Here is a 24,740-nt window from a genome sequence, read left to right as displayed (position 1 = left end):
ACCACAAAACCGACCGCTTCCTTGCTGCGTGCTGCGTACATCCCTCCCTCCCCGACCTGCTCGGCGCCGCCTCTCCTCTCCACTCCCCTCCCTCCGCGCAGGGTTTTATTAGGGTTTAGCGGCGGCGGCGACGACCGCGACGCCACCCCCATACCGCAGGCGATGGCTTCGATCGCGTCGCAGCTGCAGGCCATCAAGTCGGCCCTCGGCTCCGCGCCGGAGTCGACTCGCCGGCCCATCACCCGGCCGTCCGTGCTCTTCGACGCCAAGGAGGCCGCCGACATCGACCTCCGCGCCATCCTCCCCATCGCCCTATCCGGTACCCATCCCTCGTCCGACGAACACCTCTATCGATCTAAGCATACTGTTCCTTTGATATCATGTTTCCTTAGCTCCCTGTTCACTTGAACAGCACTACTTGGCATATGTGTTCGCTAGTTCAAGCGCTTATTGCCAACCATTTTCGATTTGGTCGTTAGGCTCCTTGGTTATTCCAAATAATTGCCCCATGGTCACCCTAGCCCCTAGGAATTTATCCGTGATTCGTCAGCTGATGGAGTACACTGCACTGCACCGTGTACATCAGAGCTACTCCTGAAAATTTTCAGAATTCTTCTAACTTCTCACATCAAGCTATGATAGTTTTGCATGTGGAGGACTTGCGCGCACGTTTATGTTCCCTTGCAGTAATTGACTCGAATTGTGATATGTAGGTTTGGAGCATCTTACTGGTGTGGACGAGAGGTTTGCGAGGTACAGTAGCACGCTATTCAGCCAGACTAGCCTTGAGGTCAACCGTGAGCAGCAAACTCAAAAGGAAAATGACAAGCTGAACAAGTCCATCTCCTCCTACCTTCGCCTTCTAGCTGGCTATCTGCAGCTTCCAGCTGCCCTCAAGACGCTCGAATACCTTATCCGCAGATACCTGTATGTACCAACCTTTAGCTACAATTCATCCCTCCCCGCGAGCTCTAGCCCGTTCTTTTGTATCTGACGGAAATGTTCATGCAGGGTGCATGTCTACAACGTGGATGAGTTGCTGCTGTGTGCATTGCCGTACCATGATACACATGCGTTTGTTCGGATTGTGCAGTTGGTCAACTTAGGGTGAGTGTCAGAGGTCCTGGTTTATGCTTGGTTTGTTCCGTTTATCTTCTCAATTCAATAAGTGCTTGCTTGATGTTGTGCGTTCAGGAATAGTAAGTGGACATTTCTTGATGGTGTGAAATCCTCGGGTGCACCCCCGCCCAGGAGTGTTCTAGTACAGCAGTGCATCCGTGATACTTCTTTGCTGGAGACCCTTTCCAACTATGTAAGTTGGGCTGCCTTATTTTTTGTTGTAGGATTATCCCTTGCTTTTGAAGGTTTGTGCTTGATGTTTTTATCCATTACCAGGCGGCACCAAAAAAGGGTTTCCTTCATTCAAGGACAGTGGTGTGCTTTTGCACTGCAGTAATTGTGGAGTGCTTGGGAGCTATCCCCAAGCTTGATTCAAATATAGTGCAGAGGGTGGTGGGATATGTGTTCGACTCCCTTAATCCTGATATTGGGGCAGACCGAGATTATAAGGTTGGCTTGAAGGATCTGTAACCTACGTTATCCATTTATGCAAAATTGACATCTCAATGTTCGTTTAGCTATTCATTATGATTACAATGCTAAATAGAAATGAAGTCTGCATACTAATTTTTTATATTTTCTGAAATCCACCTTATGCTCTTTAAGCTATATCATTGTGATGGGTTCTTTTATAACCAGGCTGGCGCTCTGATGATTGTTGGAGTACTGGCAACACGAGCAACACTGGCTCCAAAACTTGTTCAAGACTTAATTATCTTTGTTGCAAGGGCTGCACAGCATGATGCGTTGGAGTCGGTTGATTTACCGTGGCTTCGTGTTACAGTAATGGCTATTATAAGTCTAGTTCAGGTTTGATCACAACAACTTTCTTGTCACAAGTACCCCATAAAATGTGCTTCTGTATATTAAGTATTAAACTCGATGCATCAATGATATAAAGGTTTTCTGTTAATGTTGCAGTCACAGTCTGTCCATGAATTCCGTAAGAAGCCTTTGATGATTCTAAAAGACATCAGGTAAGGCTTACTTGTGGCTTCGTTTTACCAGATGGCCTATATATTTGGTTTCTTCTTAGCATTAGGCATTGGTTATTTGATGGCAATTTGTTTACAGGGATTTTTCTGGTGTCCTTTCTGTATTATCAAGTGAGTTCAACATTGAGAATTTTGTTAGGCTTTATGTTGAATCACTGGTTGACTACAGGTAATTTGCTCATGTGATAATTGTGATTATTTTCGTATATTACTTTTATTCAATGACTCTGTAAGCATGTGAATAGTACTAGTGATGAATCCTGCCACGTGCACCTTATGGAAACCATGGAGACTCTACCTATCAAGAACTTTGTTGAAAGGATTGTGCGGAAGGTTCTTGGAAACTGTATCAAGGCATCACGGGTCACCGAAAATCCAGATATAAACCGCACAGGTAGTTATTGTATTTCTGGCAATTCTGTTTTAAACTGATCAATTATGTGTGTGTGTGTGTGTATTTTACTCAGTAGTTCTTCATTATGAAAGATCATCTTCCCCTACCAATGTTCTATCTTTATAATCCTCAGGTATATGGGCAAAGAAGATCTTCGCTGCAATTGAAAAAAAATATTCATGTGAGCTACGTGATGCTATCCGTAAATTTCTCGAGGTATAAATTTGTTGCTTATCTAGTTTCATATATTTCCTAGTTGTTGTTTGTTCTGCTCTATTCCATTATGAATGTTATTCATTTCAATTTTGGAAGTCATTGATCTAGAATGTCTTTCTGCCAGGAATCTGAAATTAACTCAGTAGAAGGGGATTCTACTTCCAAGTTGCTCAGCTTAGTGTTTGATGAAAGCAAGAGCATGCCGGCTGAAATTTCTGATGCTAACATCTGGTTCAGTCTGGATCACCCAAAGGTCTGATATGGATTTATTTTATGCAAATTTGTAGAACTGCTAACCCTTTGTTTATGTCATATTTGATGAATTGAATGCCACATAATTTACATACCATCTTTTGGGAATTAGTTTGTTCCCTTCTCTACACTAAAATTTTGTTCATCATGCAGGCTGTGGTCCGTCAATCTGCTCTCTCAAAAATTGCCAAGTCCGACATTTTAAAGAAAAATACTGCAAATCCACAGGTAATGTTTGCATTCTTTTTTGCAAATGTATCTGGTGCAGTACATGATACTCGTTCTATTTGAAGTTATTACCTCCCTCAAGTGTTGATCTGCTGGCTTGTGTTATTTATGTTTTCCCGCAGAAGTTTATAAATATGCAAGATGCAATAATACGCAGTTTGTATGATGATGATCTAAGTGTTGTTCAAGCTGCCTTATCCATAGAAGGACTAGCTGCTATCGCTAGTCCTCGTGGCCTTCTAAAAGCATACAATGATTTGCTCGTGAAATGCACCGACATCATTCACAAAGGTGGGCAATGTTCATTTGTTGGCCTCTTGATGAGTTTGTTTTATTATCTGGTGCAGAAATTTGTTATGTAGCTGAGCTGCTAGAACTTTCATTTACGCATGAGGTTGTTAGTATGGTTTAAAAATTAGGTTTAGAAAAATACAGTAAACATTGTTTGTTCAGTCCAGCTTACAAAATCAAGGAATATTAGGGCATGTACAATGGTTGATATGATAGTCTTATCTTAGGCCTTGCATGTAATTTAGATATGGATTATATCTTGTCTTATCTTCAATAACTAGTTATTCCTAAAAACTTGGTGAGACATCTTGTGCTAAGAGATCATCTCTTAAATAAGAGAAGGCAAGCCTTTTCTTATGATTTCTCTCTCCTCCACGTCAACATTTATCCTATGTGGCAGCTCTAAGATAGCACCATTGTACATGCCCTTAAGGAACTGGGTTTACTGTTTCCCTCCTCTTGTTGCTAATGCTCGATACTATATCCATAGGAGTTACTAGTCAGTAAGTGACAATACTATTTGTTCTATGGTACTCTAGGTGGTTCAAAAGCATCAAAGGCTTGTGATGTTGCTGTTTCATGTTTGGGGAAGATGGTTACGGAATATCAGGTGCATCACGTGGAACATGCCAAGGACATCGCTACAGTAGTATTTGGTCTTCTTATTGTTCACCCAAAGGTTAGCATTTTAATCTTCTATTGTTTGCTCACACCATTTATTTTCATGCTCATATTCCTCATTTTGAATGTTTAAATGGATGCAGACCTTGAAGGTAAACTTGAAGGCCTTGGAGCTAGCTAAGAAAATACAATGGGATTTCTATGCAAGTAGTCCTCTTGTTTATGAGCTCACTGCTCCTGAAGTGAAGGTGAGATTTCTTACCTGTCCTGATATGTCATCATAGATTCTTACTCTTTATATATCCATCTCCACATCTTCAGCTCTTTGCAGTCATATGGCTAGATATGTAAAACATGTATGAAATACCAAACATATTTTTCTGTAGATATTGCTATTGGGACTTGCTTCATTCTTTCTATTTTTCATGTAACTATATATCTTATTATGTCATTGCAGAACGTGTCTTTGAAGTCTATAGCCTCCATTAACATGAAGAACATCCAAGCTTTTGCTGAAACTTTTCTATCAAACCCAAATAAACATGTGGAGTGGTTGGCTGACTGTGGAAACCGAAGTAGCTTTTCTAGAACTACATTCTTACTCATAGTATTGCAATCTCTGCTTATTCCTACTGAAGGTATATCCATCTTCGCAGCTTTGCTCTTATCATTTCTGGCAGGACTTGTCATAGTTGTTTTGCTAAGAATGTCAGTATTTATCAAGTATTATTGCGGTATTCAAATAAACTGCCCTATATACTCGTGTTGTTCTTGCTTGTCAAGCTAGTTATTAGCATTCTTTCGAAGTGATAGTTGGATGCAGTTTGACTTCTTTCTGAAATTAAATTTTATGTCTGAATCTTCTGTCACACACACGTGCGCACACAAATTACTTATTTTCTTCCCGCCCTCTTCAGTTTTGGATAAGCAGGTGAATCTCTGCCAAGTTTGTTTGCCAGCTCTGAAGAATGAATGGTCTCACATACAGCCAAAAGGCGATTGTATTGGTGATGAGGTGTTGCTGCTTTACTCTACTATTGTTTATTCCATTTGTGGATGATTTACCCAATATTTACATGCCATACCTTTTGTTTTACATCACGCAGATCAGCATTGACAACCTTGAGAAGTGCATTACGGAACTAGTGAAGCATATTTTCAATAATGGCACAGATGCATTGAATGCTAGAATTCTTGTCTGCATATTTTGGGGTCTGCTAAGGGTCCAGTCTTCCTATGTTAAGCAGAATTCTATGGTGTGTTACTGCTTACCAAAAATGAATAAATCTGTATCTGTCTTCCTTGTTGTGACTTCTGAGAGTATCTCATATTGTGTCCTCACTTTGTGGTGTATGCAGATTGGTGCTGGTGAAAATACTGCACTTGATGATTTGTTTATGTTTTTCATCACATCACCTGACAGCAATATCTTTCAGAAGCACCTACAGTATCTGGTTGCTAACTGCACAGGAGCACCTGTTCAATTTATCTCAAAGTACCTTATGGATGAAGGTTGCTACACTAATTTCTATTTTTAGGTTATCCTGTTACTGTACAAGAGCTAAACATATGATATAAAGTTTAGACAACATTTTCTTCTGATATTTTCTGTTGCCTAATATTTGCTTTTATTAAACTTGTATTTTAGTGCCTAGTTTCTTTGACATTTCATAATTAGCTCACTTCAATTGGTTTATTCATGTTCCTGTTTTTCTTTAATGGTTAGTTGGTTACTTACTAGTTAGATTGTTGTTTGATTGCACACTCATTTCTCTTCTTACTAGTTTGATTGTTGTTTGATTGCACACTCATTTCTCTTTCTGTGCACTGTTTATGATATTGTTTAAATTTTGGTGTAGGTTTGTCTGCTGGAGTTCAAGCAGAGAGTCTTCTTGTGCTTGCGTCAATTTGTTCAACGTGTGCTTTATCTGAAAGTAGTAGTATGGATGAGAGCTTGTGTATGCAGCTTCTACTTTTGTTCCCTTCTCTTATTGTCCCTCTTTCCCACGAAAATAAGGTACACAGTGCTCTGTTACGTTTTTTCTATCGCAGCACAATCTGTGAGCTAGTTCCTTTTTGTGCTGACTAGAGTTCTCTTGGTTATTGTATTGAGCAAGTTCGTTACTCATATTGTAGGATGTAAGGTCCTCTGCTATGAAATTTATCGAGGGCCTGTCATTGGTGTGGCAGCGCTTGGGCACTTCGGTGTCCAAAAATGGTATGCTGGCCGTATATTTTCTTCATTCTTAATTCCCACTTGAGGAAATTTGATGCTGATCTTTTTGGTCACTAATTACAATCTACAGGAAACAACGGCAAATTCCCCATGTCATCTCCAGCCTTTGGTGTTTTCCTCGAGTCATTGGCCAACCAAAAGGCCATGATATCCTCAGATGCGAGATTTTTACCTGCTTATATTTCATCAATGCTTAGCCCAAGTCAAGATCTGATGGTTCCTGAAAATCTTCATGAAAGGTATTTTGATCTCTCGTGGAACATCTCACATGTTATTAAATGTACATTGTCTCATCACATGAAATTCCTATTATCTCTAAAAAATATGCATTGGTCATATGTTCTTCTGTAATCAACTTTGGCATGGGTATATATTCTTAAACCAACCTCGAGATAGTATCCTCGCTTGAATTACCAGGGGGATTGTTTAAACGGTGAAGTGAGCAGGTCATAAGCATGTGATTTGACAAATCAGATGTGTGTACTGTAAGTGTGGTAACAAGAGAGAAAGTGGAGCAACCGGAAACAGTACCATTCTGTGGATGTGCGAGGATTTTCTGAAGATTTGAATTTATTTTTTGTTAACAGCATCCCATAGGTTTATTGTCAAGAATTAATTGCATTTAATGGAAACACACGCGTGTCTATTTTAATAGGAATGTGTAAGCTCACGTGTCTCTTTTTTCAGAATTGATCAACCGACCAAAGATGCTATCCTTAATTTCATCTTGCACTCTTCTTTGAAGCTCTCTCCTTATGGAAAGGTTAGTTTCTTCTGCAGTGTTGGTAAATCGATCCAGCTTTATATGGCATACATGTCAACAGAGTATCAAACCCCATACACCATAATATTCACTCACATCATCCTTGTCACTCAATACCACAGAAAAACTGAAAACTAGTAAATATGAACAATCCTCTCTGTTCGGTTTGGATGTCCGGTTGACATTATAAAATTATTATTGCAGCTGATGGTTCTGTCAGCCCTGAAAGGAGTAGGAAGCATCTTATTTAAGGCAGAAGAGGTTAAGTCTTTGTTCTTGTATCTTCTGGACCGTCGTAGTCAGCATCAAAGTGGGCATGATTCTAAGCAGATCCTGACTACTCATGAAACACAAATATTGTGCTTGCTCTTGGAGGTAATAAATACATCCATCCAGCAGGACTGCCTTGGTTTATATTTGTTGTGAGTGTGTTAATTACTATCATTCTGTAGGTTTTGTTCGAAGTGGCAGATCAAACAAATTTTGGTTTTGACACATTTGACGCTCTATTGAAAGCTTTAAAGGTGAACAAACTTTCAATCAAGTGAAAATTACAAATATATCTGCTGAGATTAACTTTGACATTATGCAACTTCAGGTTGATGGTTTGTCTCACGAAGATCCTGTTGCCGTGATGCCATGTCTAACTGCCCTGCAAAATCTTCAACCAGTATTCTTTGAAAATTTGAAGAACGATACTAAGGTTTATGTTTGCCATATAATTTTGTATGCCATTGTTCGCTTGGTGGAACTTGAGTTATTCGCACATTTAAGTTGAAATATAGGGACAACATTGAATGGGCTAGTTTCCATTCGCATAATAAACAGAACCCAAATTAGAGTCCATGAGGACTTGGGCCTAGTTGGTGGTATTATACAGTTACCCAACCCATGTGAGCATGTACTGGAATTTTGGGAATTTCATTTATTGAGCACACCAACATAGGCATCATGTACATGGTAGTTCTGCAAAAAAAGATGGTATTTTAGCAGTAATTCATTGTCTTCCAATCTGTGTAATCATTGATGTGAACCAGATTGGTTTCTTGTGCTCCTACATTAACTTAAAATAGAAGTTCTCCACAATAATCATGGTGTGCTGATGCAACAGTCAATAATCATGTCTCCTGAATGAGACAGCAGATGGTTTGCCAAGTGTTGGATTCAAGCTCTCTACATTGAACTATGTTATTTTCTTGTGTAAACAAGTACACTAGGGGTCTGTTTGGAAGGGGGGGGGGGGGGGTGTATTTCTTGATAAAATTTTTGTATTTAGTTTAAATTTGACATAGACCCAAAGTGGTCGGACCCTTCCCCAGACCCTGCGCAAGCGGGAGCTACATGCACTGGGGCTGCCCTTTTTAAATTTGACATAATTCAGGAACTTTGCCAAGAACTACCATTCTTCCACACAGTGCCTGAACAAGTTCTTTCTGCCTGCGACCATGTACTAGAGCATTCTTATTTAAGTCACATGATCTTTCTTGGCATTTGTTTTGTTCACAAATTGTATATACCATCATCTTTCACATGCTTGTATTGTTCTGGCATGTGATTGATCTCAATTCCTTTCTGTCCATATCTTTCTCTCTGATCTATTATTGTTATTCCTTCATGTGGTATTAAGATAAACTAAACTTGAATGTATTCTCACTTTTGCAGGATAAAGTATTTGGGCTACTTATTTCTCTGTTTCGAGCTGAGAATTTGGAAATTCGAAATGCAACACGAGATGCTCTACTGCGAATTAATGTTTGTATCCATATCCTGCACTCTATTTATTTCATTCATATTTACTTATTTTGGCCAAGCAAAATTAATGTGTCAGAGGTCCAAACACGCCCATTAATGTACGAAAAAGATCTATCTAATGCTCTGAAATTCGGTGTAAAATGTATTTTAAATCTGGTTGCTTGAACACAGCAGTTGTCACTCTTTCACCACCAAACTGCCTTTACAAATGTTGTACTTCTGCTTCCTTTTCTTTCACCACCAAACTATGTACACCTGAATGGATTCTTTTCAGAGTTGCTAATAATTGTTAACAGTTCTCTCAAGTGTTTGCATGTATATTCGTGTAAGGTTTTGTACGTTTTTTGTATCGCTTTTAATCATTTTTAGCTGATTTCTAATTCAACTCATGACAGGTTCATGCCTCCACTTTTGTGAAATTTATTGAATTGGTTGTAGCGCAAGGTGATAAGAGAGGAAATCCCAAGAGAATAAAGAGATCAGAGAATCTTAACCGTGATAACTATTTTGAAGAGTATTTTGGAGAACACCCTGTGTCTTCTATTCTCGTTTCTCTTCTGGATATTATTTTTCTTATGAAGAATGCGAATCAAAGGTCTGGTACTATAACACTTAATTTTAAAAAATCTATGTTCTATAGTTCTCTTCTTAATTAAAAAATCCTATTTTCTGTAGTTCTGATATGCAGTTCTAATATGCTGTCATTTTTCATGCAGGCTATGTTTACTCCAACCACTTTGCCAGATTCTATCAAAGCTTCTTTCCGATCAATGGATTTCAGGGATAGTTTGTCAATATAACAAAGGCTCTTCTGAAACTCTTGATGTACCCAGTTTTGTAAAAGAAACCCAGCAGTTGGTACTGCTGACACTTAAAGATATCATCGATACACTACAATCGGGCCACCAAGTAATCTAGTAGACTGATTTATAGCCTCTTACTGTTGCTATGTTGTAAAAACTTGAATTTCATGAAAATTGGTGTTTCTGCAGGATAATCTGCTCAACAATGGAAATGTAAACCTCCTCATCAATTTCATAAGGTCCACGGAGGATGTAGGAACTCGTAATCATGGATTGTCGTTGATTGCATCCTTAGCAAAGGCATTCCCGCAGCTGGTTTCAGAAAATATTGTTGATCTGTTTGTTGCTATTGGGGATGCAGTGAAACAGGTTTGTTCAATTTTCCGGGGGCAATCTGATCCTAGTGCAGTTTGCTATCCATGGACCTTCTTGAAGCATTTCTTTAGTTTGTACTCCCTCCGTCAAAAGTTGTACTAATGTTGAGACACTTATTTTGGGACGGAGGGGGTACACCTTAATTTTTGCTAACCAATTCGTACTAGTAAGCCTCTCCGCTTCAAGGAATTTTCCCCATGGGGGTTATTTGGTTTGTAGGATTGTATCGTGTAGAAGTACTTTCAAGAATTCCATTGCACTACATATTTCGTAGGAAAATTTCCATTATCTCAAACCTCAAAGAAACATTGTTTTTGTTATGGCGCAACCAAACAAACTTTCTGCAAATTTAACTCTGTAAGATTCAAGTGGGCATCACATTGCAATCATATGTTTGGAATCTTGTGAATCAAAAGAGGCCCTAAATGTTAGCGTAGGGTTTTTATTTTTTTGAAGCGAATCAAACAGGTTCTTTATACTTGTTTATTTTTTTGAAAAGCTTCTGAAAGTTAATGTTGTTTTATATTCTTTGCCTTGTCCCTCACTTAGCTTGTCCTGTACACACTTAACCCTTTTTCTGCATTTCAATTTTGAAGGAGGATAGCCACTCGCAACATGTTATGGAGGATTTATTATCTGTACTAGTGCCATGTTGGCTATCAAAGACCACAAGTATAGAAAAGCTTCTTCAGGTTCTCTATTTTTCTTTGACGTTCTCTGTTGGCTTATACATTTTCCTGTGAATATAACAATATTTAATGGATTATGCATATTTATGTTTCTGCAGATATTCATTAAATCTTTGACTGATGTTGCCGAACATAGGCGTCTGACCCTCATGATGTACCTTTTGAGGACCCTAGGAGAAAATAGTTTGAGTACCGTGATCATGTATCTATTGTATACGTTGATTGAGCGGAGTTCACACTCTCTTTTGAAACACCAGAAGAGTCATTGTGTCCTATCCTTGAGTGCCATGTCACAGGAGTGGGAATATGGTCTGGCAGTCAATATAACGGGACAATATTCCTATAAATTATGGTTTCCTTGTCTGTGTAAGCTACTGCAAGAAATCAAGGTGCATCAGAAACAAGTTTTACTTCCTATGCTACATTTGGCATTGCAGTTTATTCTACTTAAGCTGCAAGATACAGAGTTGAGATTTGAGCTTGAAGCTGAGGAAGCTGCTAATTCTATCCAGGTATTTCATTTGGTCGAAATTGTGGCTCTGTTGCTTTTCTGTTGTTATTATTCCTATTTTAGCTCTGGCTGCTCCAGTTAGAACTCTTGTTGTTTTATGCATTTATATCAGATAGTGTTTTGCCTTAAAAAATATCGTATTCATGGTTGTTGTAGAATTCTCTTGGAACACTCATGGAGGAAGTTGTCTTGTGCACCGTGTCTGTCAAAGACAAAAAAGGGGACATTTCTGGTGATATTCTAAAGGAAGTCAGAAACAATGCAAATACTGTTCTGAAAATAATTACGGGATGGATGCATGCTTCAACATATTTCAAAGGAATTACTCAATTGTTAGAACATCCAGAAGGTCTTGTGAAAAGAAAGGTATCTTTGTTGTTCTGTTCATTGATTATGTTCTTTAAAGCCAACTTTGCCCCACTTGACTGCCCCTGTGTACTTTGTGAACAGACACTTGGAATATTGTGTGAAACTGCAAGGGCGAATAACATGGTCCAGAACAAGCAAAGGACAGCAAGAAAACTGAAGCACAGCTCTCTGTCTACTGCCCTCCAAGTGGACAAGAGCTCTTGCCCTTATTTCAGCGAGCTGTGCTACAAGATTCTAGAGTTGATTGATAGAGAGTCGGACACATCTGTGAAAATTGCTGCTATTTCTTCACTTGAAACACTAGCGAAAGAATATCCCTCTGAAAATCCTGCATATAGCAAGTGCCTTGCGACAATCATTAGTCACATCAGCTCTGGTGATTCTGTCACTTCTTCCGGGTTAATAAATACCGCAGGGTCTCTGATTAACGTGCTAGGATCAAAAGCATTACCTCAGCTTCCACTTATCATGAAAAATATGCTGCAAAGAGCACATCTGGTGTCATGTTGCCCTAGTGGAAAATATGCGCATGGTTGTCCGAGAACTGTTGTCAGCCTTTCAAACCAATCTGTAAGTATGTTGCTATCTGTACTTACAACTATTCAGGTGATTGTGCAAAAGCTTGGGGAATTTGTTAGTCCATATTTGGAAGAAATACTGGATCTCGTGATATTGCATCCTGAATGTGCTACTCAAATTGATGGAAAGTTGGATGTAAAAGCAGCAGATGTTCGGGGGCTACTGACCGAGACAGTTCCAGTATGTTCCTTCTAAACATATCATGTATTGTTTTCTCAGTGATATGATGGACAATTAATGTGCTTTATATTCCGAGTCTAATGGAAATATTTGTATTGTAGGTTCGGCTTATTCTTCCACCTTTACTGAATTTGTATTCCAGTGCTACCAAATGTGGAGATGCAAGCCTGTCATTGTCATTCCAAATGCTTGCAAATGTAGTTGGTACAATGGATCGGCTGGCTGTAGGAACTTACCATACAAAAATATATGAACACTGTTTGGAAGCTCTTGATCTCCGTCGTCAGAATCTGGACTCCTTGAAGAATATAAATTTAGTTGAGCAAAGTATTATCCACACCATTATCACTCTCACGATGAAGCTTACCGAGTCCACTTTTAGGCCTCTTTTCCTTCGTACTCTTGAATGGGCAGAGTCTGAAGTTGATCAGTCCACATCAAAGAGAAGTATGGACCGTGCAATTGTTTTCTACAAGTTGGTCAACAAGCTCGCTGAACAACACAGGTATTCCTATCCCATTGTGTATTGTCAAATCACTGAACAACATAAATGAGTTTGAAACCTTGTGTCTTTTGCTGGAAAAATTCAAACCCTTGTCAATGATTTGCCTGATGTTAGTTTGTCCAATTTGCCCATATGAATTTGCTTCTTATCTTGTTTATATCATTTGTCTATGAAGGTCCTTGTTTACACCTTACTTCAAGTACCTACTTGAGGGATCGGTACAATATCTATCAGAAGATGGTGTCTTGATCAGTTCCAAGCGAAAGAAGAAGGCTAAACTTGGAGACAATATAGTCAAACATAAGGATAGTTTGTCAGGACAAAAGCTGTGGAACTTGAGAGCACTGATACTGAAATCATTGCACAAGTGCTTTCTTTACGACAATGATCAGAAGATCCTAGATTCCTCCAATTTCCAGGTTAGTTTCTTTGTATTATTTTTATATGGGTCTACTGTCTCACATGTTCGTACAAGATCAATTTCATATCTTGTATGCTTTTGCCAGCCAACAAAAAATTATAATGTGCTAGGAAAATTCTTTATGTCTTGTTTGGATGTCATAATCAGGTGGTAGAAAGGGCATCCTTTAAGTTGCTTGTAGCATAACCAGGAAATGTTTCTTATATTCTTCGCCCGTTTACCTTCTCTGCTCCTGATGATCTTTTCATTTTGATTGTAACATTTTTTGTATATCTTGGCTATCTGCAGACTCTTTTGAAGCCCATTGTTTCTCAGTTTGTGGCGGAAGCGCCTGAATCTCTTGAATCAGTTCCAGACGCTCCATCAGTTGAGGAAGTGGATGAAATTCTTGTTTCGTGCTTGGGACAAATGGCAGTGACTGCGCGATCAGATGTTCTGTGGAAGCCTCTTAACCATGAGGTAGGAACCAAGCAATACACAGAGTACTACTTGAATTGTAGCAGCTAACTGAACTAATTGATAACTATTTGGTGATTTCTTATAATAAACTCGAATCTGGTAGTAATATTTGAACCAGAGACAGAGACCAAAGACTTGCTCATGCTAACTAACTGGCTTAATTTTGTCATTATTAAACTGCAGGTGCTGATGCAGACAAGGAGTGACAATGTCCGCCCTAAGATGCTGGGCCTCAAGGTGGTGAGGTACATGGTGCAACAGCTGAAGGAGGAGTACGTGGCTCTGGTCCCGGAGACCATCCCGTTCCTGGGCGAACTGCTAGAGGACGTGGAGCTTCCTGTGAAAACGCTGTCCCAGGAGATACTCAAGGAGATGGAGACCCTCAGCGGCGAGAGCCTCCGTGAGTACCTGTGATCTGTCCCCAGAGTCCTCGCGCCAGTGAAGTCAGCTCCCGGTGGTATGCAGTAGTCACATCGATCTTGCTTGTTGTAATGTAAACTACACATGATGAATGGCTTCGAGTACAAATATTTTGTTGTTTACATGTGTGAACTAGTGAACCATATAGTTATTCTGTCCGGGCCTTGCTACTGTATGTTATTTTAAACACCGTCATGTTAACATAGCGCGCCTACTGTATGCTCAACTGTCATGCATTGTCAAAATTGGTTGGCTGTACTGCGGAGTGACTTTAGGGACTGTGCAACATGCACGGTGGTAAAGCACGTGCCAGGAACATGAGCACATGGAGGCCTCTCGAGTTGTGTAGATTTCTTCATGTGCTCCCGGTAAATCCAGTTGCTATTATTCTGTGGCGGAGTCAAGATCGCGGAGTTGTTTATCCAGCCAGCTATACGGATCACGCGGAATCAGCTTCTGACACTGTCATCGTAAGGTGGCATTTTCCCATCAGATGGTGATGCTAAGATGACCAGTGCACATGGTTGGCCGCCTGATCTCTTCTGTGGCATGCCTCTTTCACATACTGAACACTGAACCCAGATTTGGCTCTTAGCCAGGGATTTCTGTAGCCGGTGTCAAAACAAATCAAAACTTACCAACTCTAGGTTTTTTACTGTTAGTGCCCACTCTCTTCTGGGCCAAAATTGCAAAACTGCGTTTTCAGACCTAGTGAGTCATACTGTTCTTGTAGCCAGACGTTTTAGCACTGATGGGACATGGGAGGGTAGATTCAACAAACATTGCAGGTAGCCGTCCAGTCCTACAGACACTAGAGCAGAGGTTGGCATGCATGTTTGGGTCCGCCCAAAAGGCCAACGTTTGAGGCCGGCAATCCAACAACAGTAAAGAGATGTCGACAAGAAGGTGTCGCCGCTTAGTGCTGCCAAAAGGGGCGACACCCCCCGTTGATCGGTGCCCATTTGGAACAAACGAGTCGCATATCAAACAACAGCCAGGAAAGTGACCTTGTGAATGACCAGTGCGTGCAAACAACCACCTCCGCAGGTTCAAAAGATGAAGGATCCATACATAGCGATCTAAACCTAAACGTTCTTATATTAGTTTACAGAGGGAGTATAATTCAGGCGAGGTCTGCAGAATACAGTCAGCGGGTAATACACTTATAAATACTAACAACACTACCCTGCTGCTGGTATATAGTTTAACACCTTCTAATTAGTACGCGAGTGCGGCGTGTTTCGGTCACCTCGATATCTCCTCCAGCCTCTTCAGGATGCGTCTGGAATCCGGTCTCAAGGACGGCGAAGGGTTGCAGCACGCCGTCGCGAGCTCGAAGAACGCGTTGAGCTTCGCCTCATTCCCCGAGTTCTTGCTCTGCTGGATCAGGTCGGACCCGAACGCGTCCGCGATCTTCCTCTCGAGGACCAGATCCTTGAACGAGGCGGGCAAGTGGATGTCACGCGCATTCGGGCTGTCGTTCGCCGCCTCCTTCTGAGCGAGCATTTCCAGCAGGATCACCCCCAGGCTGTAGACGTCGCTCTCCCTCGTCACCTCCCTCATCTTGATCAGCTCAGGGGCCTTGTAGCCTTGCACCGCGGCGTTCTCGAGCATGTCCTGCGCGGCGGCGGGGTTCAGCAGGAGGTAGAGCCCGAAGTCCGACACCCTGGGCTGGAAATCGGCGTCGAGCATGATGTTGCTTGTCTTGAGGTTGCCATGGATGATCGGCTTCTGCGATCTTGTGTGAAGGTGGTCCAGCCCCTTGACGATGCCAATGGATAGCTTGCAGATTATCTCCCATCTCTGTGAATCATTGATCCCCTCTGCAGGTAAAATTTAAAAAGGCAAATGTCAGGTAGTGCAGAGAATGCATGGAGTTTTTTGTTTAGATGCTGTATCATGATCTGAGATCTGACAGTAACTAGCAAAGTTACTGACGTGTTTACACCAGTAGTGGGAAAATCTCATGGTAAAGACCGGACTGGCAGTCCAACCTAAAGGCCGACACATTTTCAATTCAATAGTGCAGTACGATATAGATGTAATAGAGTCATAAAATTTGAAACTGTTCAAACCAGAACCTTGTGGTAGGGAACCAGCTTGCAGTCGTACAAGAAATGTAGTAGTAGCAAAGAGGACCATTTTGACATGTCCTTTTCAAACCCTCACAGAGATCAAATACACCTCAAAAGTTATTGACAACAATAAGTCAAAAACCACAGAAATTGTTTTCTGTAAAAGATAATCATCATCTTTATAAGTCTTTCTCAATGTGATCAATTGATGGATCAACAGATGAAACATGTCCAATAAGAGCATATAATTCAACATCTCCGCTGAAAATGAGAGCTGAAAGATGCAGGGAGCACAAACAGCTCAGAAAAATCAACCTCACAAATGCCATAAAGATAGTCTTGCAAACACTTCATATAAGAAAGCATTTCTCTCTTTTTTTTAGGGAAGAAAGCATTTCACTTTTTTTTCAGGGAAGAAAGCATTTCCATTTAATAATAAAATAGATCGTTAAATATGTCTGGAAATAAATGTTTCCCCAGAAACACTGGTTTGATATAACTGAACAACACAGATCAACACGGAAAATCAAATGAGGTTGCTACAGGTGACCCAATATTCATATGTCCTTCAGAAACATGAAGATCATGCTAAAGCAAAGTGTCCAAGCCAACAACTCCAACCAGTAAAAGTTCACAAACACCTTTATCAACTACTCCCTCCGTTCCTAAATAGATGACCCAACTTTATACTAACTTTGTACTAAAGTTAGTATAAAATTGAGTCATCTATTTTGGAACGGAGGGAGTATTGAGCTGTCCCGATGTCTAGTAAACTTCACGACAAAAGTACAAAGTGTAGCAGTGAAGACACATGGCTAAAGGTAGTAACAAAAATCACTCTGCAAGGCTGTTGCTCAATCCTTGCAGCATTATTGGAAGTACGCATTCGTGCTAAATCTGAATCAGATGAGCGGAATAATCGATCAAATCAAACAGAGATGATTTTCAGTTATTTTCCTGGGAAACCAGAGACGGAGCAGAGCTAATTACGATGCTGGCACATGAGTCAGCAAATTTACTACAGTTTCAGCTAATTATGACGGAGTATTTCGCATGATTAGTCTTACTCAAGCCAAACTTGGGTTGAAAGCAAAGCGGTGGGAGTAATTGCACGCTCTGGAGCAACGCGAGTAAAGGGCGAACCTTGCAAGAAGCGGCGGAGCGAGCCGGCGGCGTAGAAGGGGTGCACGAGCAGCTTCTCCCCGCGCGGGCCGACGTAGAGCGCGCGGATCGGCACGAGATTCGGGTGCTGCACGGCGCCGAGCAGCCGCGCCGCCGCCGCGGCCTCCTCGGCGGCCGCGGAGCAGACGGGCCGGAGGAAGCGGAGCAGCGCCACGGCCTCGCCGGCGCTGAGCCCGGCGCGGTAGAGCGTGCTGTGCGCCGACTTGGCGACCACCTCGCCGGGCGCCTCGAGGATGGCGGCGACGGTGAGCCCCTCGCCGCCGGGGAACGTGAGCAGCTCCTCCCCGACGCCGGAGCCGTAGGCGCTGGACCCGCCCGCCTGGAGGCGGTCGGCCCTGGCGCCGTGCGAGGGCAGCACCGCGCGGCGGCGGCGGCGGTAGCAGCGGACGGAGTAGCAGAGGAAGAGCGCGACCACGACCCCCAGGACCGCGAAGAGGACGGCATTGACGAGCCTCCTCGGCATTGCTCCGCTCCGGCGGCGCGCTCGGCTCCGGGGAGCAATGGGGGAGGAATTCCCGGGGGATTACGCGGCGGATTGGTAGGGTTTGGTGCCCTCGGGAGGAAAGGTTTGTGCTTGGGCAGCTCCTCCGCCCTTTCCCTGCCCCTTTTCGTGATTCTTTCCCTTGCGGTGGAGATCTCTCTCCGCCTCTGGCCTGCTGGGGGAGCTGGCTGCGCCCTTTTGTTGTGTGTGACAGTGTCAGCTAAGCTAATGGCGGTATTCTTTGGGTGTATATTGGGGTGGAAGCTAGCTTGGGATGCCTCTCGTGTTGGGGGAGAGCGATGGATCCCTTCTTTTGCTTGCTTGGACTTTGGGTTTTACGTGGATGTGGATGATAAGTGCGTTCATGATGGCAATGGACGTAGTACGTACCCATGAACAGTGTGGGCAATAGGACCCTAAATCTGTGAGGCCCCTAACTTCATAATTGCGTGCGTCATCGAGTACACTTGATTACCTCATGTCATGTGGCACTATAGGCCCTGTGTCTGAGCCAGAGTAGGGCCATGTGATGGCTGGCCAGGCCAGGTTTAAAATATTCTAGAAATGATGAGTGATGGCATGTAAAAAAACTTTTTGTTACTCCTAGAAAGAAAATTTGTGTTTACTCCCCCTGTCTTAAATTTTTACAAGACGTTTTTAAGTCTCGGAGAGCGTCGAAAAACGTCTTATATTAAGTTAAGAAGGGAGTAGATCACAAGTTTAGACGTTAAACATTTGCGTTGAGCCGTTGAGGTTTCACTGTGCGAACAATTTCCCATGATTATACCCTTGGCAATGGTGAATCCACCCTGTAGATGATTATACCCTTGGCAATGGTGAATCCACCCTGTAGATGTGTGGTCAGTTGAGCTAGGAACCTTTTAGGTCAACTCCACTGTGCGACCCCATCTTGTTCGGATGCGTCCGTTTGGGGTAGAACGGACGAATAGCGCGGCCCAATGCGCGGCCCCAAACGGATAAATGTCCGGATTCCCTCTGTTTTCGACTCATCCCCGGCCCACACTTGCGTCGAGTTTGAGGTCAAACGGCATCGCGCGGACGGGCTCGCCGCACGCCCTTGTCCTCCCGTGGCCCGCCTGCCGGGGACACTAGCAGTCCCTTCGCTTCCAACACCTCCACCCCCTCTCCCCGCCCCGCCCCGTCGCCGGCACCGCCGCTATTCTCCGGCCGTCCATACCAAACCACATCCCGACATGGCCGCCACCACGCCCGTGCTTTCGTCGTAGTCTTGGTCGTCGATCGGAGGAGGTTTGGCCGTCGCCGTCGTTGCCGGTGGTAGAGGGGATACGACCGCCGGCGACGTACCACGACGGCCGCGACAGCTTTTGATGAGAGCTCCAGAGCGGCCAGTAGCCGGCCGGCAACCACCCCTGCTGCGTCGAGGTGATCATCGCGACCTCTTTGCCACCACGACCGCAAGGTGTTCGGCAGTTTGCCCATAAAGGTATGGACAGTGGAGATGAGTTTTTCTTCCACCACTTCATTTGTTCATCGGACGATTCGTCGTCGGATGATGAAGATCTTGTGGTGGTTGCACTGGTCGTTCACGACCACATTTAACAGCAGCTTCCTCGGTACAGGGGGTCAGTCCCTGGCCGTGCTCCCAATCTGAACCACAACAGGGAGAGAGGCCACACCCTGCTCTATGCCGATTACTTTTCCAACACACCGCTCTTCAAGCCGGATAAATTCCGTCGCCGTTTTCGAATGGCAAGACATGTGTTCAATCGTATCCGAGAGGGAGTGGTTGCTCATGACCCATACTTCGAGTGCAATACGGATGCCCTTGGCAAGCTTGGATTCTCCTCTTACCAGAAATGCACCGCGGCCATCCGCATGCTTGCATATGGAATTCCTGGCGATCTGGTGGAAGAGTATGTGCGTATGAGTGAGACAACATGTCTGATGTCAATGTACATGTTCTGCCAGGCTATGATCGAGGTGTTTGGCCCTGAGTACTTGAGGCGGCCAACTGCTGCTGATACAGAGAGATTGTTGGCGCCAACGCAGTTAGAGGCTTTCCAGGCATGCTTGGCAGCATAGATTGTATGCACTGGAAGTGGAAGAACTGACCATTTGCTTGGCAGGGCCAGTACAAGGGCATGTCAATGCGCGCACTGTCATATTAGAAGTGGTGGCTTCGCAGGATCTTTGGATATGACATTCTTTCTTTGGCATGGCAGGTTCTCACAATGATATCAATGTGCTGCAGCGTTCTCCAGTCTTCGCAAGGCTTGTAGAAGGCCACTCCCCACCTGTCAACTTTGAGATCAACGGCCACCAATACAACAAGGATGCTATCTAGCTGATGATATATATCCTCAGTGGTCAACTTTTGTGAAGACAATCTCGAAACCCCAAGGTCAGAAGAGAAAGAGATTTGCCCAAATGCAAGAGAGTGCTAGAAAGAATGTGGAACGTGCTTTTAGTGTGCTTTAATCCCGGTGGGGGATCGTTCGAAACCCTGCACTGTCATGGGATGAAACGAAGCTTTGGGAGGTGATGACTGCTTGTATGATCATGCACAACATGATCGTCGAGGACGAGCGTGATGAGAGTATCTTCGAGCAAGGATTTGATTATCAAGGTGAAAATGTTGAGCCCTTGCACCAAGAACCGGCCACATTTGAATAATTTGTCCAATTCCACCGTGAGCTGCGTGATTGGCACACTCATTTGGATCTTCAAAATGACTTGGTTGAGCACGTGTGGGATCACATTGGCAATCAATAGATGTATTGGTTCATTTTATGTTCAGTCAAGACAATTTCGATTTGGTTGTAAAACTATTTTTATTTTCAGACAAATATTTGGACGTGCAAACTAGTTTTGATATGAAAATATGGGGCATTTTTTGCCCTAGCGGACAGGATGGGGCAAATGGATGCGGTCGTGCGCTGGGCGCACGGCCACCGCATCCCGGACAGGCCCGGCCACGTCCCCATCGCCCTACCCAAAGGGACAAAATCCGGCCAAACCAGACGTCCGTTTGGGATCGCGCGGTGGAGTTGGCCTTAGCAGACCTTCATATGCATGCTAGTATTTTTATAAAAGAAAGAAGTTTAAAACTATGTAAAATATGTGATGAGCGTATCTTTAACACCACGGGTCATCATCCTGCCATCACCAAGAAAAAGGTTGCATGACCAGTAAAACACCATGCAACCTAACATTCAGATCTCAAACATTTGTGTTGATGTTCTATTGAGCGAATCTTTTGCCATGGTTGTACTCTAGGCATGACGAGTGGTGGGAGGAGTGATCTGGGGAGTACAAGGAAGAAGGGTAGGAGGCGGTTGACCGGTGATGGCAATGTTGAGGGCGATGTTCACCCCTTAGAGGCTAAAACTAATGCTAAATGGGCAACATGATGCATATGCACAATAGATGGACACTTGATCGGTCATTGACACCAGAGAAAAGTCTGGTCGAAATAGAGGAACGGGGCTCCACTCGTGGTTGTCGTCTGTTCTCACATAAGGTTTTGTGCAATATTTGGTTATTTAAGTGAATAGCAATAATGGTGCAAGAATTGTTCTGAAGTATGGCTGATATGCAAGCTGCATGTGTCAGCTAGCTACAATAACCTTCACTCATGTTTTTTATAGGTTAATCTCCCTGCAAAGCTCACTTGTTGTCACATATCCCCAGACCTTTGATTTTGGAAGAATCAACACTGTCTTATGGTGGGGCCGGGGCTCACGGTCCTAAAACCCAGCTTTCATCATTGATTGATGCAGCCAGTGCAACGATGACTATAGGAAGAAGTGATTGGAAACATGCATGACGGGATGACGAGGGAAAGAGGAATCGTAGATCTGACAGGCAGAGGAACAAGAAGGAATGTGAAGTGGAATATTTACGACTCGGGGACGTAGTGGATGCGGCAAGTTGGTTTATGCCGGTGTGGAATGATAGCGGGCAGATCCACGCCGCAGTATGAGTGACCCCCCGATGATCGTGTTGACGGTCTAAGGTGGGATTATGCTATAGACTCATCTTATAAACTCATCTTATACCTATGTAACTCCCATTATAGGTAGTGTTATCAATTTTTTTAAAGTGTTGTTGCAAAATAGGCCGACATGGTGTGCGTTGATTTCATACATTGATTTCATATCTTGCAATGACTACGGTAGCTGGCCTATGCGAAGCAGCCATCTCTAGATGTTATAGAGTCTGATCCATTATAAGTAAGTACATGTTTAGAAACCAAGATGTGGAGCTATGTAGTTCCTGGCCCCAAGCAACATGTGAGTCAGGGCAAGCTCACGTACTTGCCGGTGAGCTTTACTCCGCCTTTATTATGCATATAATTGGTGAGTTGGTATGTTCTTTAACATTGAGCGTGACAGGTTAGTTGGCACGTATACATTTCACATTACCCTTTGCATTCATTTGTACTAATATACTCCCTTCATTCTGTTAAAAATATGAGCAAATTACTACGAGATTTAATCCGAATAAACAGAAGATAAATCATGACCACAGCAGTAAAGATTAAACTAATCATGCGAACTAGCATAGCAGATGAACATATCACATCTAGGGCACATACTAGAAGCATGAATTCTACCACGATCTCGAACAGGAAGGATAGAATCACATACGGTGCAGCGGGTGCAGCACCGCCGGCGTTGACGTTGTCGCCCATGTCGTCGAGGACGAGGTTGCCGAGGTCGGGGAAGAAGTCGTCGTTCGCGAAGTCGTCGCTGCCAGCAGTCGCGCGAATGCGCTCCCCAAAAACCTGATCGCCCCTCTCCCGTACAGGATCACAAGAGGCGGGGTTCCGGAGGCCTGCTGTCCCTTCTCGCGGTGCACGTCGGAAGGAGGGATGGAGAAGACTTGCTTGGCGGCGCAATGATCTGGAACAGTGGTGAGAAACCATACGAAGCGGCGGCGGCTAGGGTAGACGTCTGCCTGACTATATAGTGCAGGCCGGGTAGGTCGTGGGAATAAACCCCACGTCCGAGTCGTCACGATCCAAAAGAATCGGAAACGATTCAGTAATTAACGCGTCTATTAATTATTAATTAATGACTCATTAATTTTCCCATGCAGCAAAAATATAGACAACGTGCATAGCTCTGTCCTCGGCTCGGCTCAATCCCGCAACCCGCGGCGCGTCGTGACGAGGCGAGCGAGGAGGAGGAGCGCGCATGTAGGTTTTCTCTTCTCATGCTCATACAAGTGGTAGATGAGCTCATCTTATAAAGAGGTGCAACTCTCTCTCAACTTCCGGGGTGGGACTAAACTTTAGCCTCACTCACTCCACTCACATGTGTGCATGAGTGGGCCAAGAAAATTTCAGAATTTTAGTTGGGCTTTGGGCCAAAGGCCTACTAGCAAAATTCCAACAATCCCCCATAAAGTCTCATTGGCACATCTCATCATTTAGTTCCAAAATATTGTTTATATACCGGTGCTTAGTGAAGACTGTGAAGTTGAACTTCCACATAGAGATTTATGCTACACTAGATCATAACTTGAATAGTGGACTATGCCTTGAACTACAAGTTTTCTGCGAGACTAGTTTCACACAAATTCTTGACCGATACTGGGCTGCCGCAAGGCTTCCCCGCGGGTGGAGCGTATACGTCATACTCCAGGGCCTTTCATGAATTTATTAGAGAACACCCAATTCTCACAGACTGCGACGTTAACAGTCAAATTCATATAGGTGTGTTCCTTAGAAGATGTTCTGCAGGACAACATCTCTGCTTACCCGAATAAGCCAATTGGAACACATTAAGATAAGTATCAACGTGCCATGCAGATCAGGAGAGTATTGCATCTTCGCAGAGTGAGATAATTAATATAGGGATACTCTCCTCCCAGCTGACCAACAGCTTGTCTCCCACTTCTACTTCACGGGATCTCCGATCACATAGAGTGGGTTACCACTATGGACAACTCATGCGGTGGGTCTCAAACCCATCTCAATTGATGCATTATCTATCGCATTACGTGATAGACCTTTTGTGAAGGGATCTGCCAAGTTTTTCGATGTTTGGATATAATCCAACGTAATAACTCCGGAGTTCCTCAATTTTCTGACAGATTTTAGTCTCCTCTTCACATGCCTTGAGAACTTCATATTGTCCTTAGAACTGTTTATCTTGACGATCACAGTTTGATTATCACAGTTCATCAGGATAGGGGGTATTGGTTTTTCAACCATAGGTAAGTCCATCAAGAGTTCACGAAGCCACTCTGCTTCAACAGTGGCAGTGTCTAATGCTGTGAGTTCTGCTTCCATAGTTGACCTCGTTAAGATGGTCTGCTTGCAAGACTTCCAGGAAACAGCGCCACCACCAAGTGTAAAAACATAACCACTTGTGGCCTTAATCTCATCAGCATCAGATATCCAGTTTGAGTCACTATAACCCTCCAGTACCCTTGGATACCCGGTGTAGTGAATCCCATAGCTCGCGGTGCCTTTCAAATAGCGCATAACTCTCTCAAGCGCATGCCAATGATCATCTCCCGGTTTTGACACAAACCGACTCAGCTTGCTCACAGCAAAAGAGATGTCAGGCCTCGTGGCACTCGCCAAATACATAAGCGAGCCAATAATCTGAGAATACCTCAGTTGATCTCTAGCAATCCGTCGATTCTTTCGAAGCAACACACTAGCATCATATGGAGTTGGAGAAGGCGTGCAGTCGCTATACCCAAAACGACTCAAGACCTTTTCCACATAATGAGACTGAAGCAGTGTGATCCCACCATTCTCATCTCTCAACAGCTTGATGTTTAAGATAACATCAGCTACTCCTAGATCCTTCATCTCAAAACAGCGA

The 24,740-nt window shown here is 43.3% G+C and overlaps 2 protein-coding genes across 2 annotated transcripts; one reads left to right on the top strand and one right to left on the bottom strand.

The window, feature by feature from the left end:
* The first annotated feature begins 13 nt into the window (after window positions 1-13).
* Window positions 14-14,336, top strand: LOC123190147 (uncharacterized protein At3g06530). The gene is made up of 38 exons (XM_044602742.1): window positions 14-319; window positions 714-927; window positions 1,012-1,107; window positions 1,195-1,312; window positions 1,396-1,569; window positions 1,759-1,929; window positions 2,041-2,096; window positions 2,194-2,283; window positions 2,360-2,508; window positions 2,642-2,724; window positions 2,849-2,977; window positions 3,130-3,204; window positions 3,327-3,495; window positions 4,035-4,174; window positions 4,260-4,364; window positions 4,574-4,754; window positions 5,034-5,131; window positions 5,223-5,372; window positions 5,475-5,628; window positions 5,976-6,133; window positions 6,253-6,334; window positions 6,423-6,591; window positions 7,040-7,115; window positions 7,320-7,490; window positions 7,568-7,639; window positions 7,714-7,818; window positions 8,778-8,867; window positions 9,263-9,462; window positions 9,584-9,776; window positions 9,860-10,039; window positions 10,642-10,737; window positions 10,833-11,246; window positions 11,402-11,611; window positions 11,696-12,373; window positions 12,475-12,878; window positions 13,054-13,297; window positions 13,588-13,758; window positions 13,942-14,336. The coding sequence occupies exons 1-38, from the start codon at window positions 163-165 to the stop codon at window positions 14,170-14,172; spliced, it is 6,453 nt and encodes a 2,150-aa protein (XP_044458677.1). The 5' UTR covers window positions 14-162; the 3' UTR covers window positions 14,173-14,336.
* An 868-nt stretch (window positions 14,337-15,204) lies between these two features.
* On the bottom strand, window positions 15,205-18,254 carry LOC123190146 (putative kinase-like protein TMKL1). The gene is made up of 2 exons (XM_044602741.1): window positions 17,397-18,254; window positions 15,205-16,001 (listed from the first exon to the last, which is right to left on the bottom strand). Exons 1-2 carry the CDS (start codon window positions 17,896-17,898, stop codon window positions 15,424-15,426), a joined length of 1,080 nt encoding a protein of 359 aa, XP_044458676.1. The 5' UTR covers window positions 17,899-18,254; the 3' UTR covers window positions 15,205-15,423.
* Between the last annotated feature and the right edge of the window lie 6,486 nt (window positions 18,255-24,740).

Source organism: Triticum aestivum, chromosome 2A (genome assembly GCF_018294505.1).
Source record: "Triticum aestivum cultivar Chinese Spring chromosome 2A, IWGSC CS RefSeq v2.1, whole genome shotgun sequence".
In the NCBI taxonomy this organism is placed as follows: Eukaryota; Viridiplantae; Streptophyta; class Magnoliopsida; order Poales; family Poaceae; genus Triticum; species Triticum aestivum.
Note: the sequence above shows the minus strand (reverse complement) of the source record. Positions and strands in the feature narration are given on the sequence as shown.

What these genes read in the sequence shown, in the direction of transcription:
- LOC123190147 (XM_044602742.1), top strand. Translation starts at nt 163, where the DNA reads ATGGCTTCGATCGCGTCGCAGCTGCAGGCCATCAAGTCGGCCCTCGGC. An exon ending in ATGTTAAGCAGAATTCTATG is followed by an intron (nt 5,373 to 5,474) that starts GTGTGTTACTGC and finishes TGGTGTATGCAG; the next exon opens with ATTGGTGCTGGTGAAAATAC. An exon ending in AGCTCTCTCCTTATGGAAAG is followed by an intron (nt 7,116 to 7,319) that starts GTTAGTTTCTTC and finishes TTATTATTGCAG; the next exon opens with CTGATGGTTCTGTCAGCCCT.
- LOC123190146 (XM_044602741.1), bottom strand. Translation starts at nt 17,898, where the DNA reads ATGCCGAGGAGGCTCGTCAATGCCGTCCTCTTCGCGGTCCTGGGGGTC. An exon ending in GCTCCGCCGCTTCTTGCAAG is followed by an intron (nt 16,002 to 17,396) that starts GTTCGCCCTTTA and finishes TTTTACCTGCAG; the next exon opens with AGGGGATCAATGATTCACAG.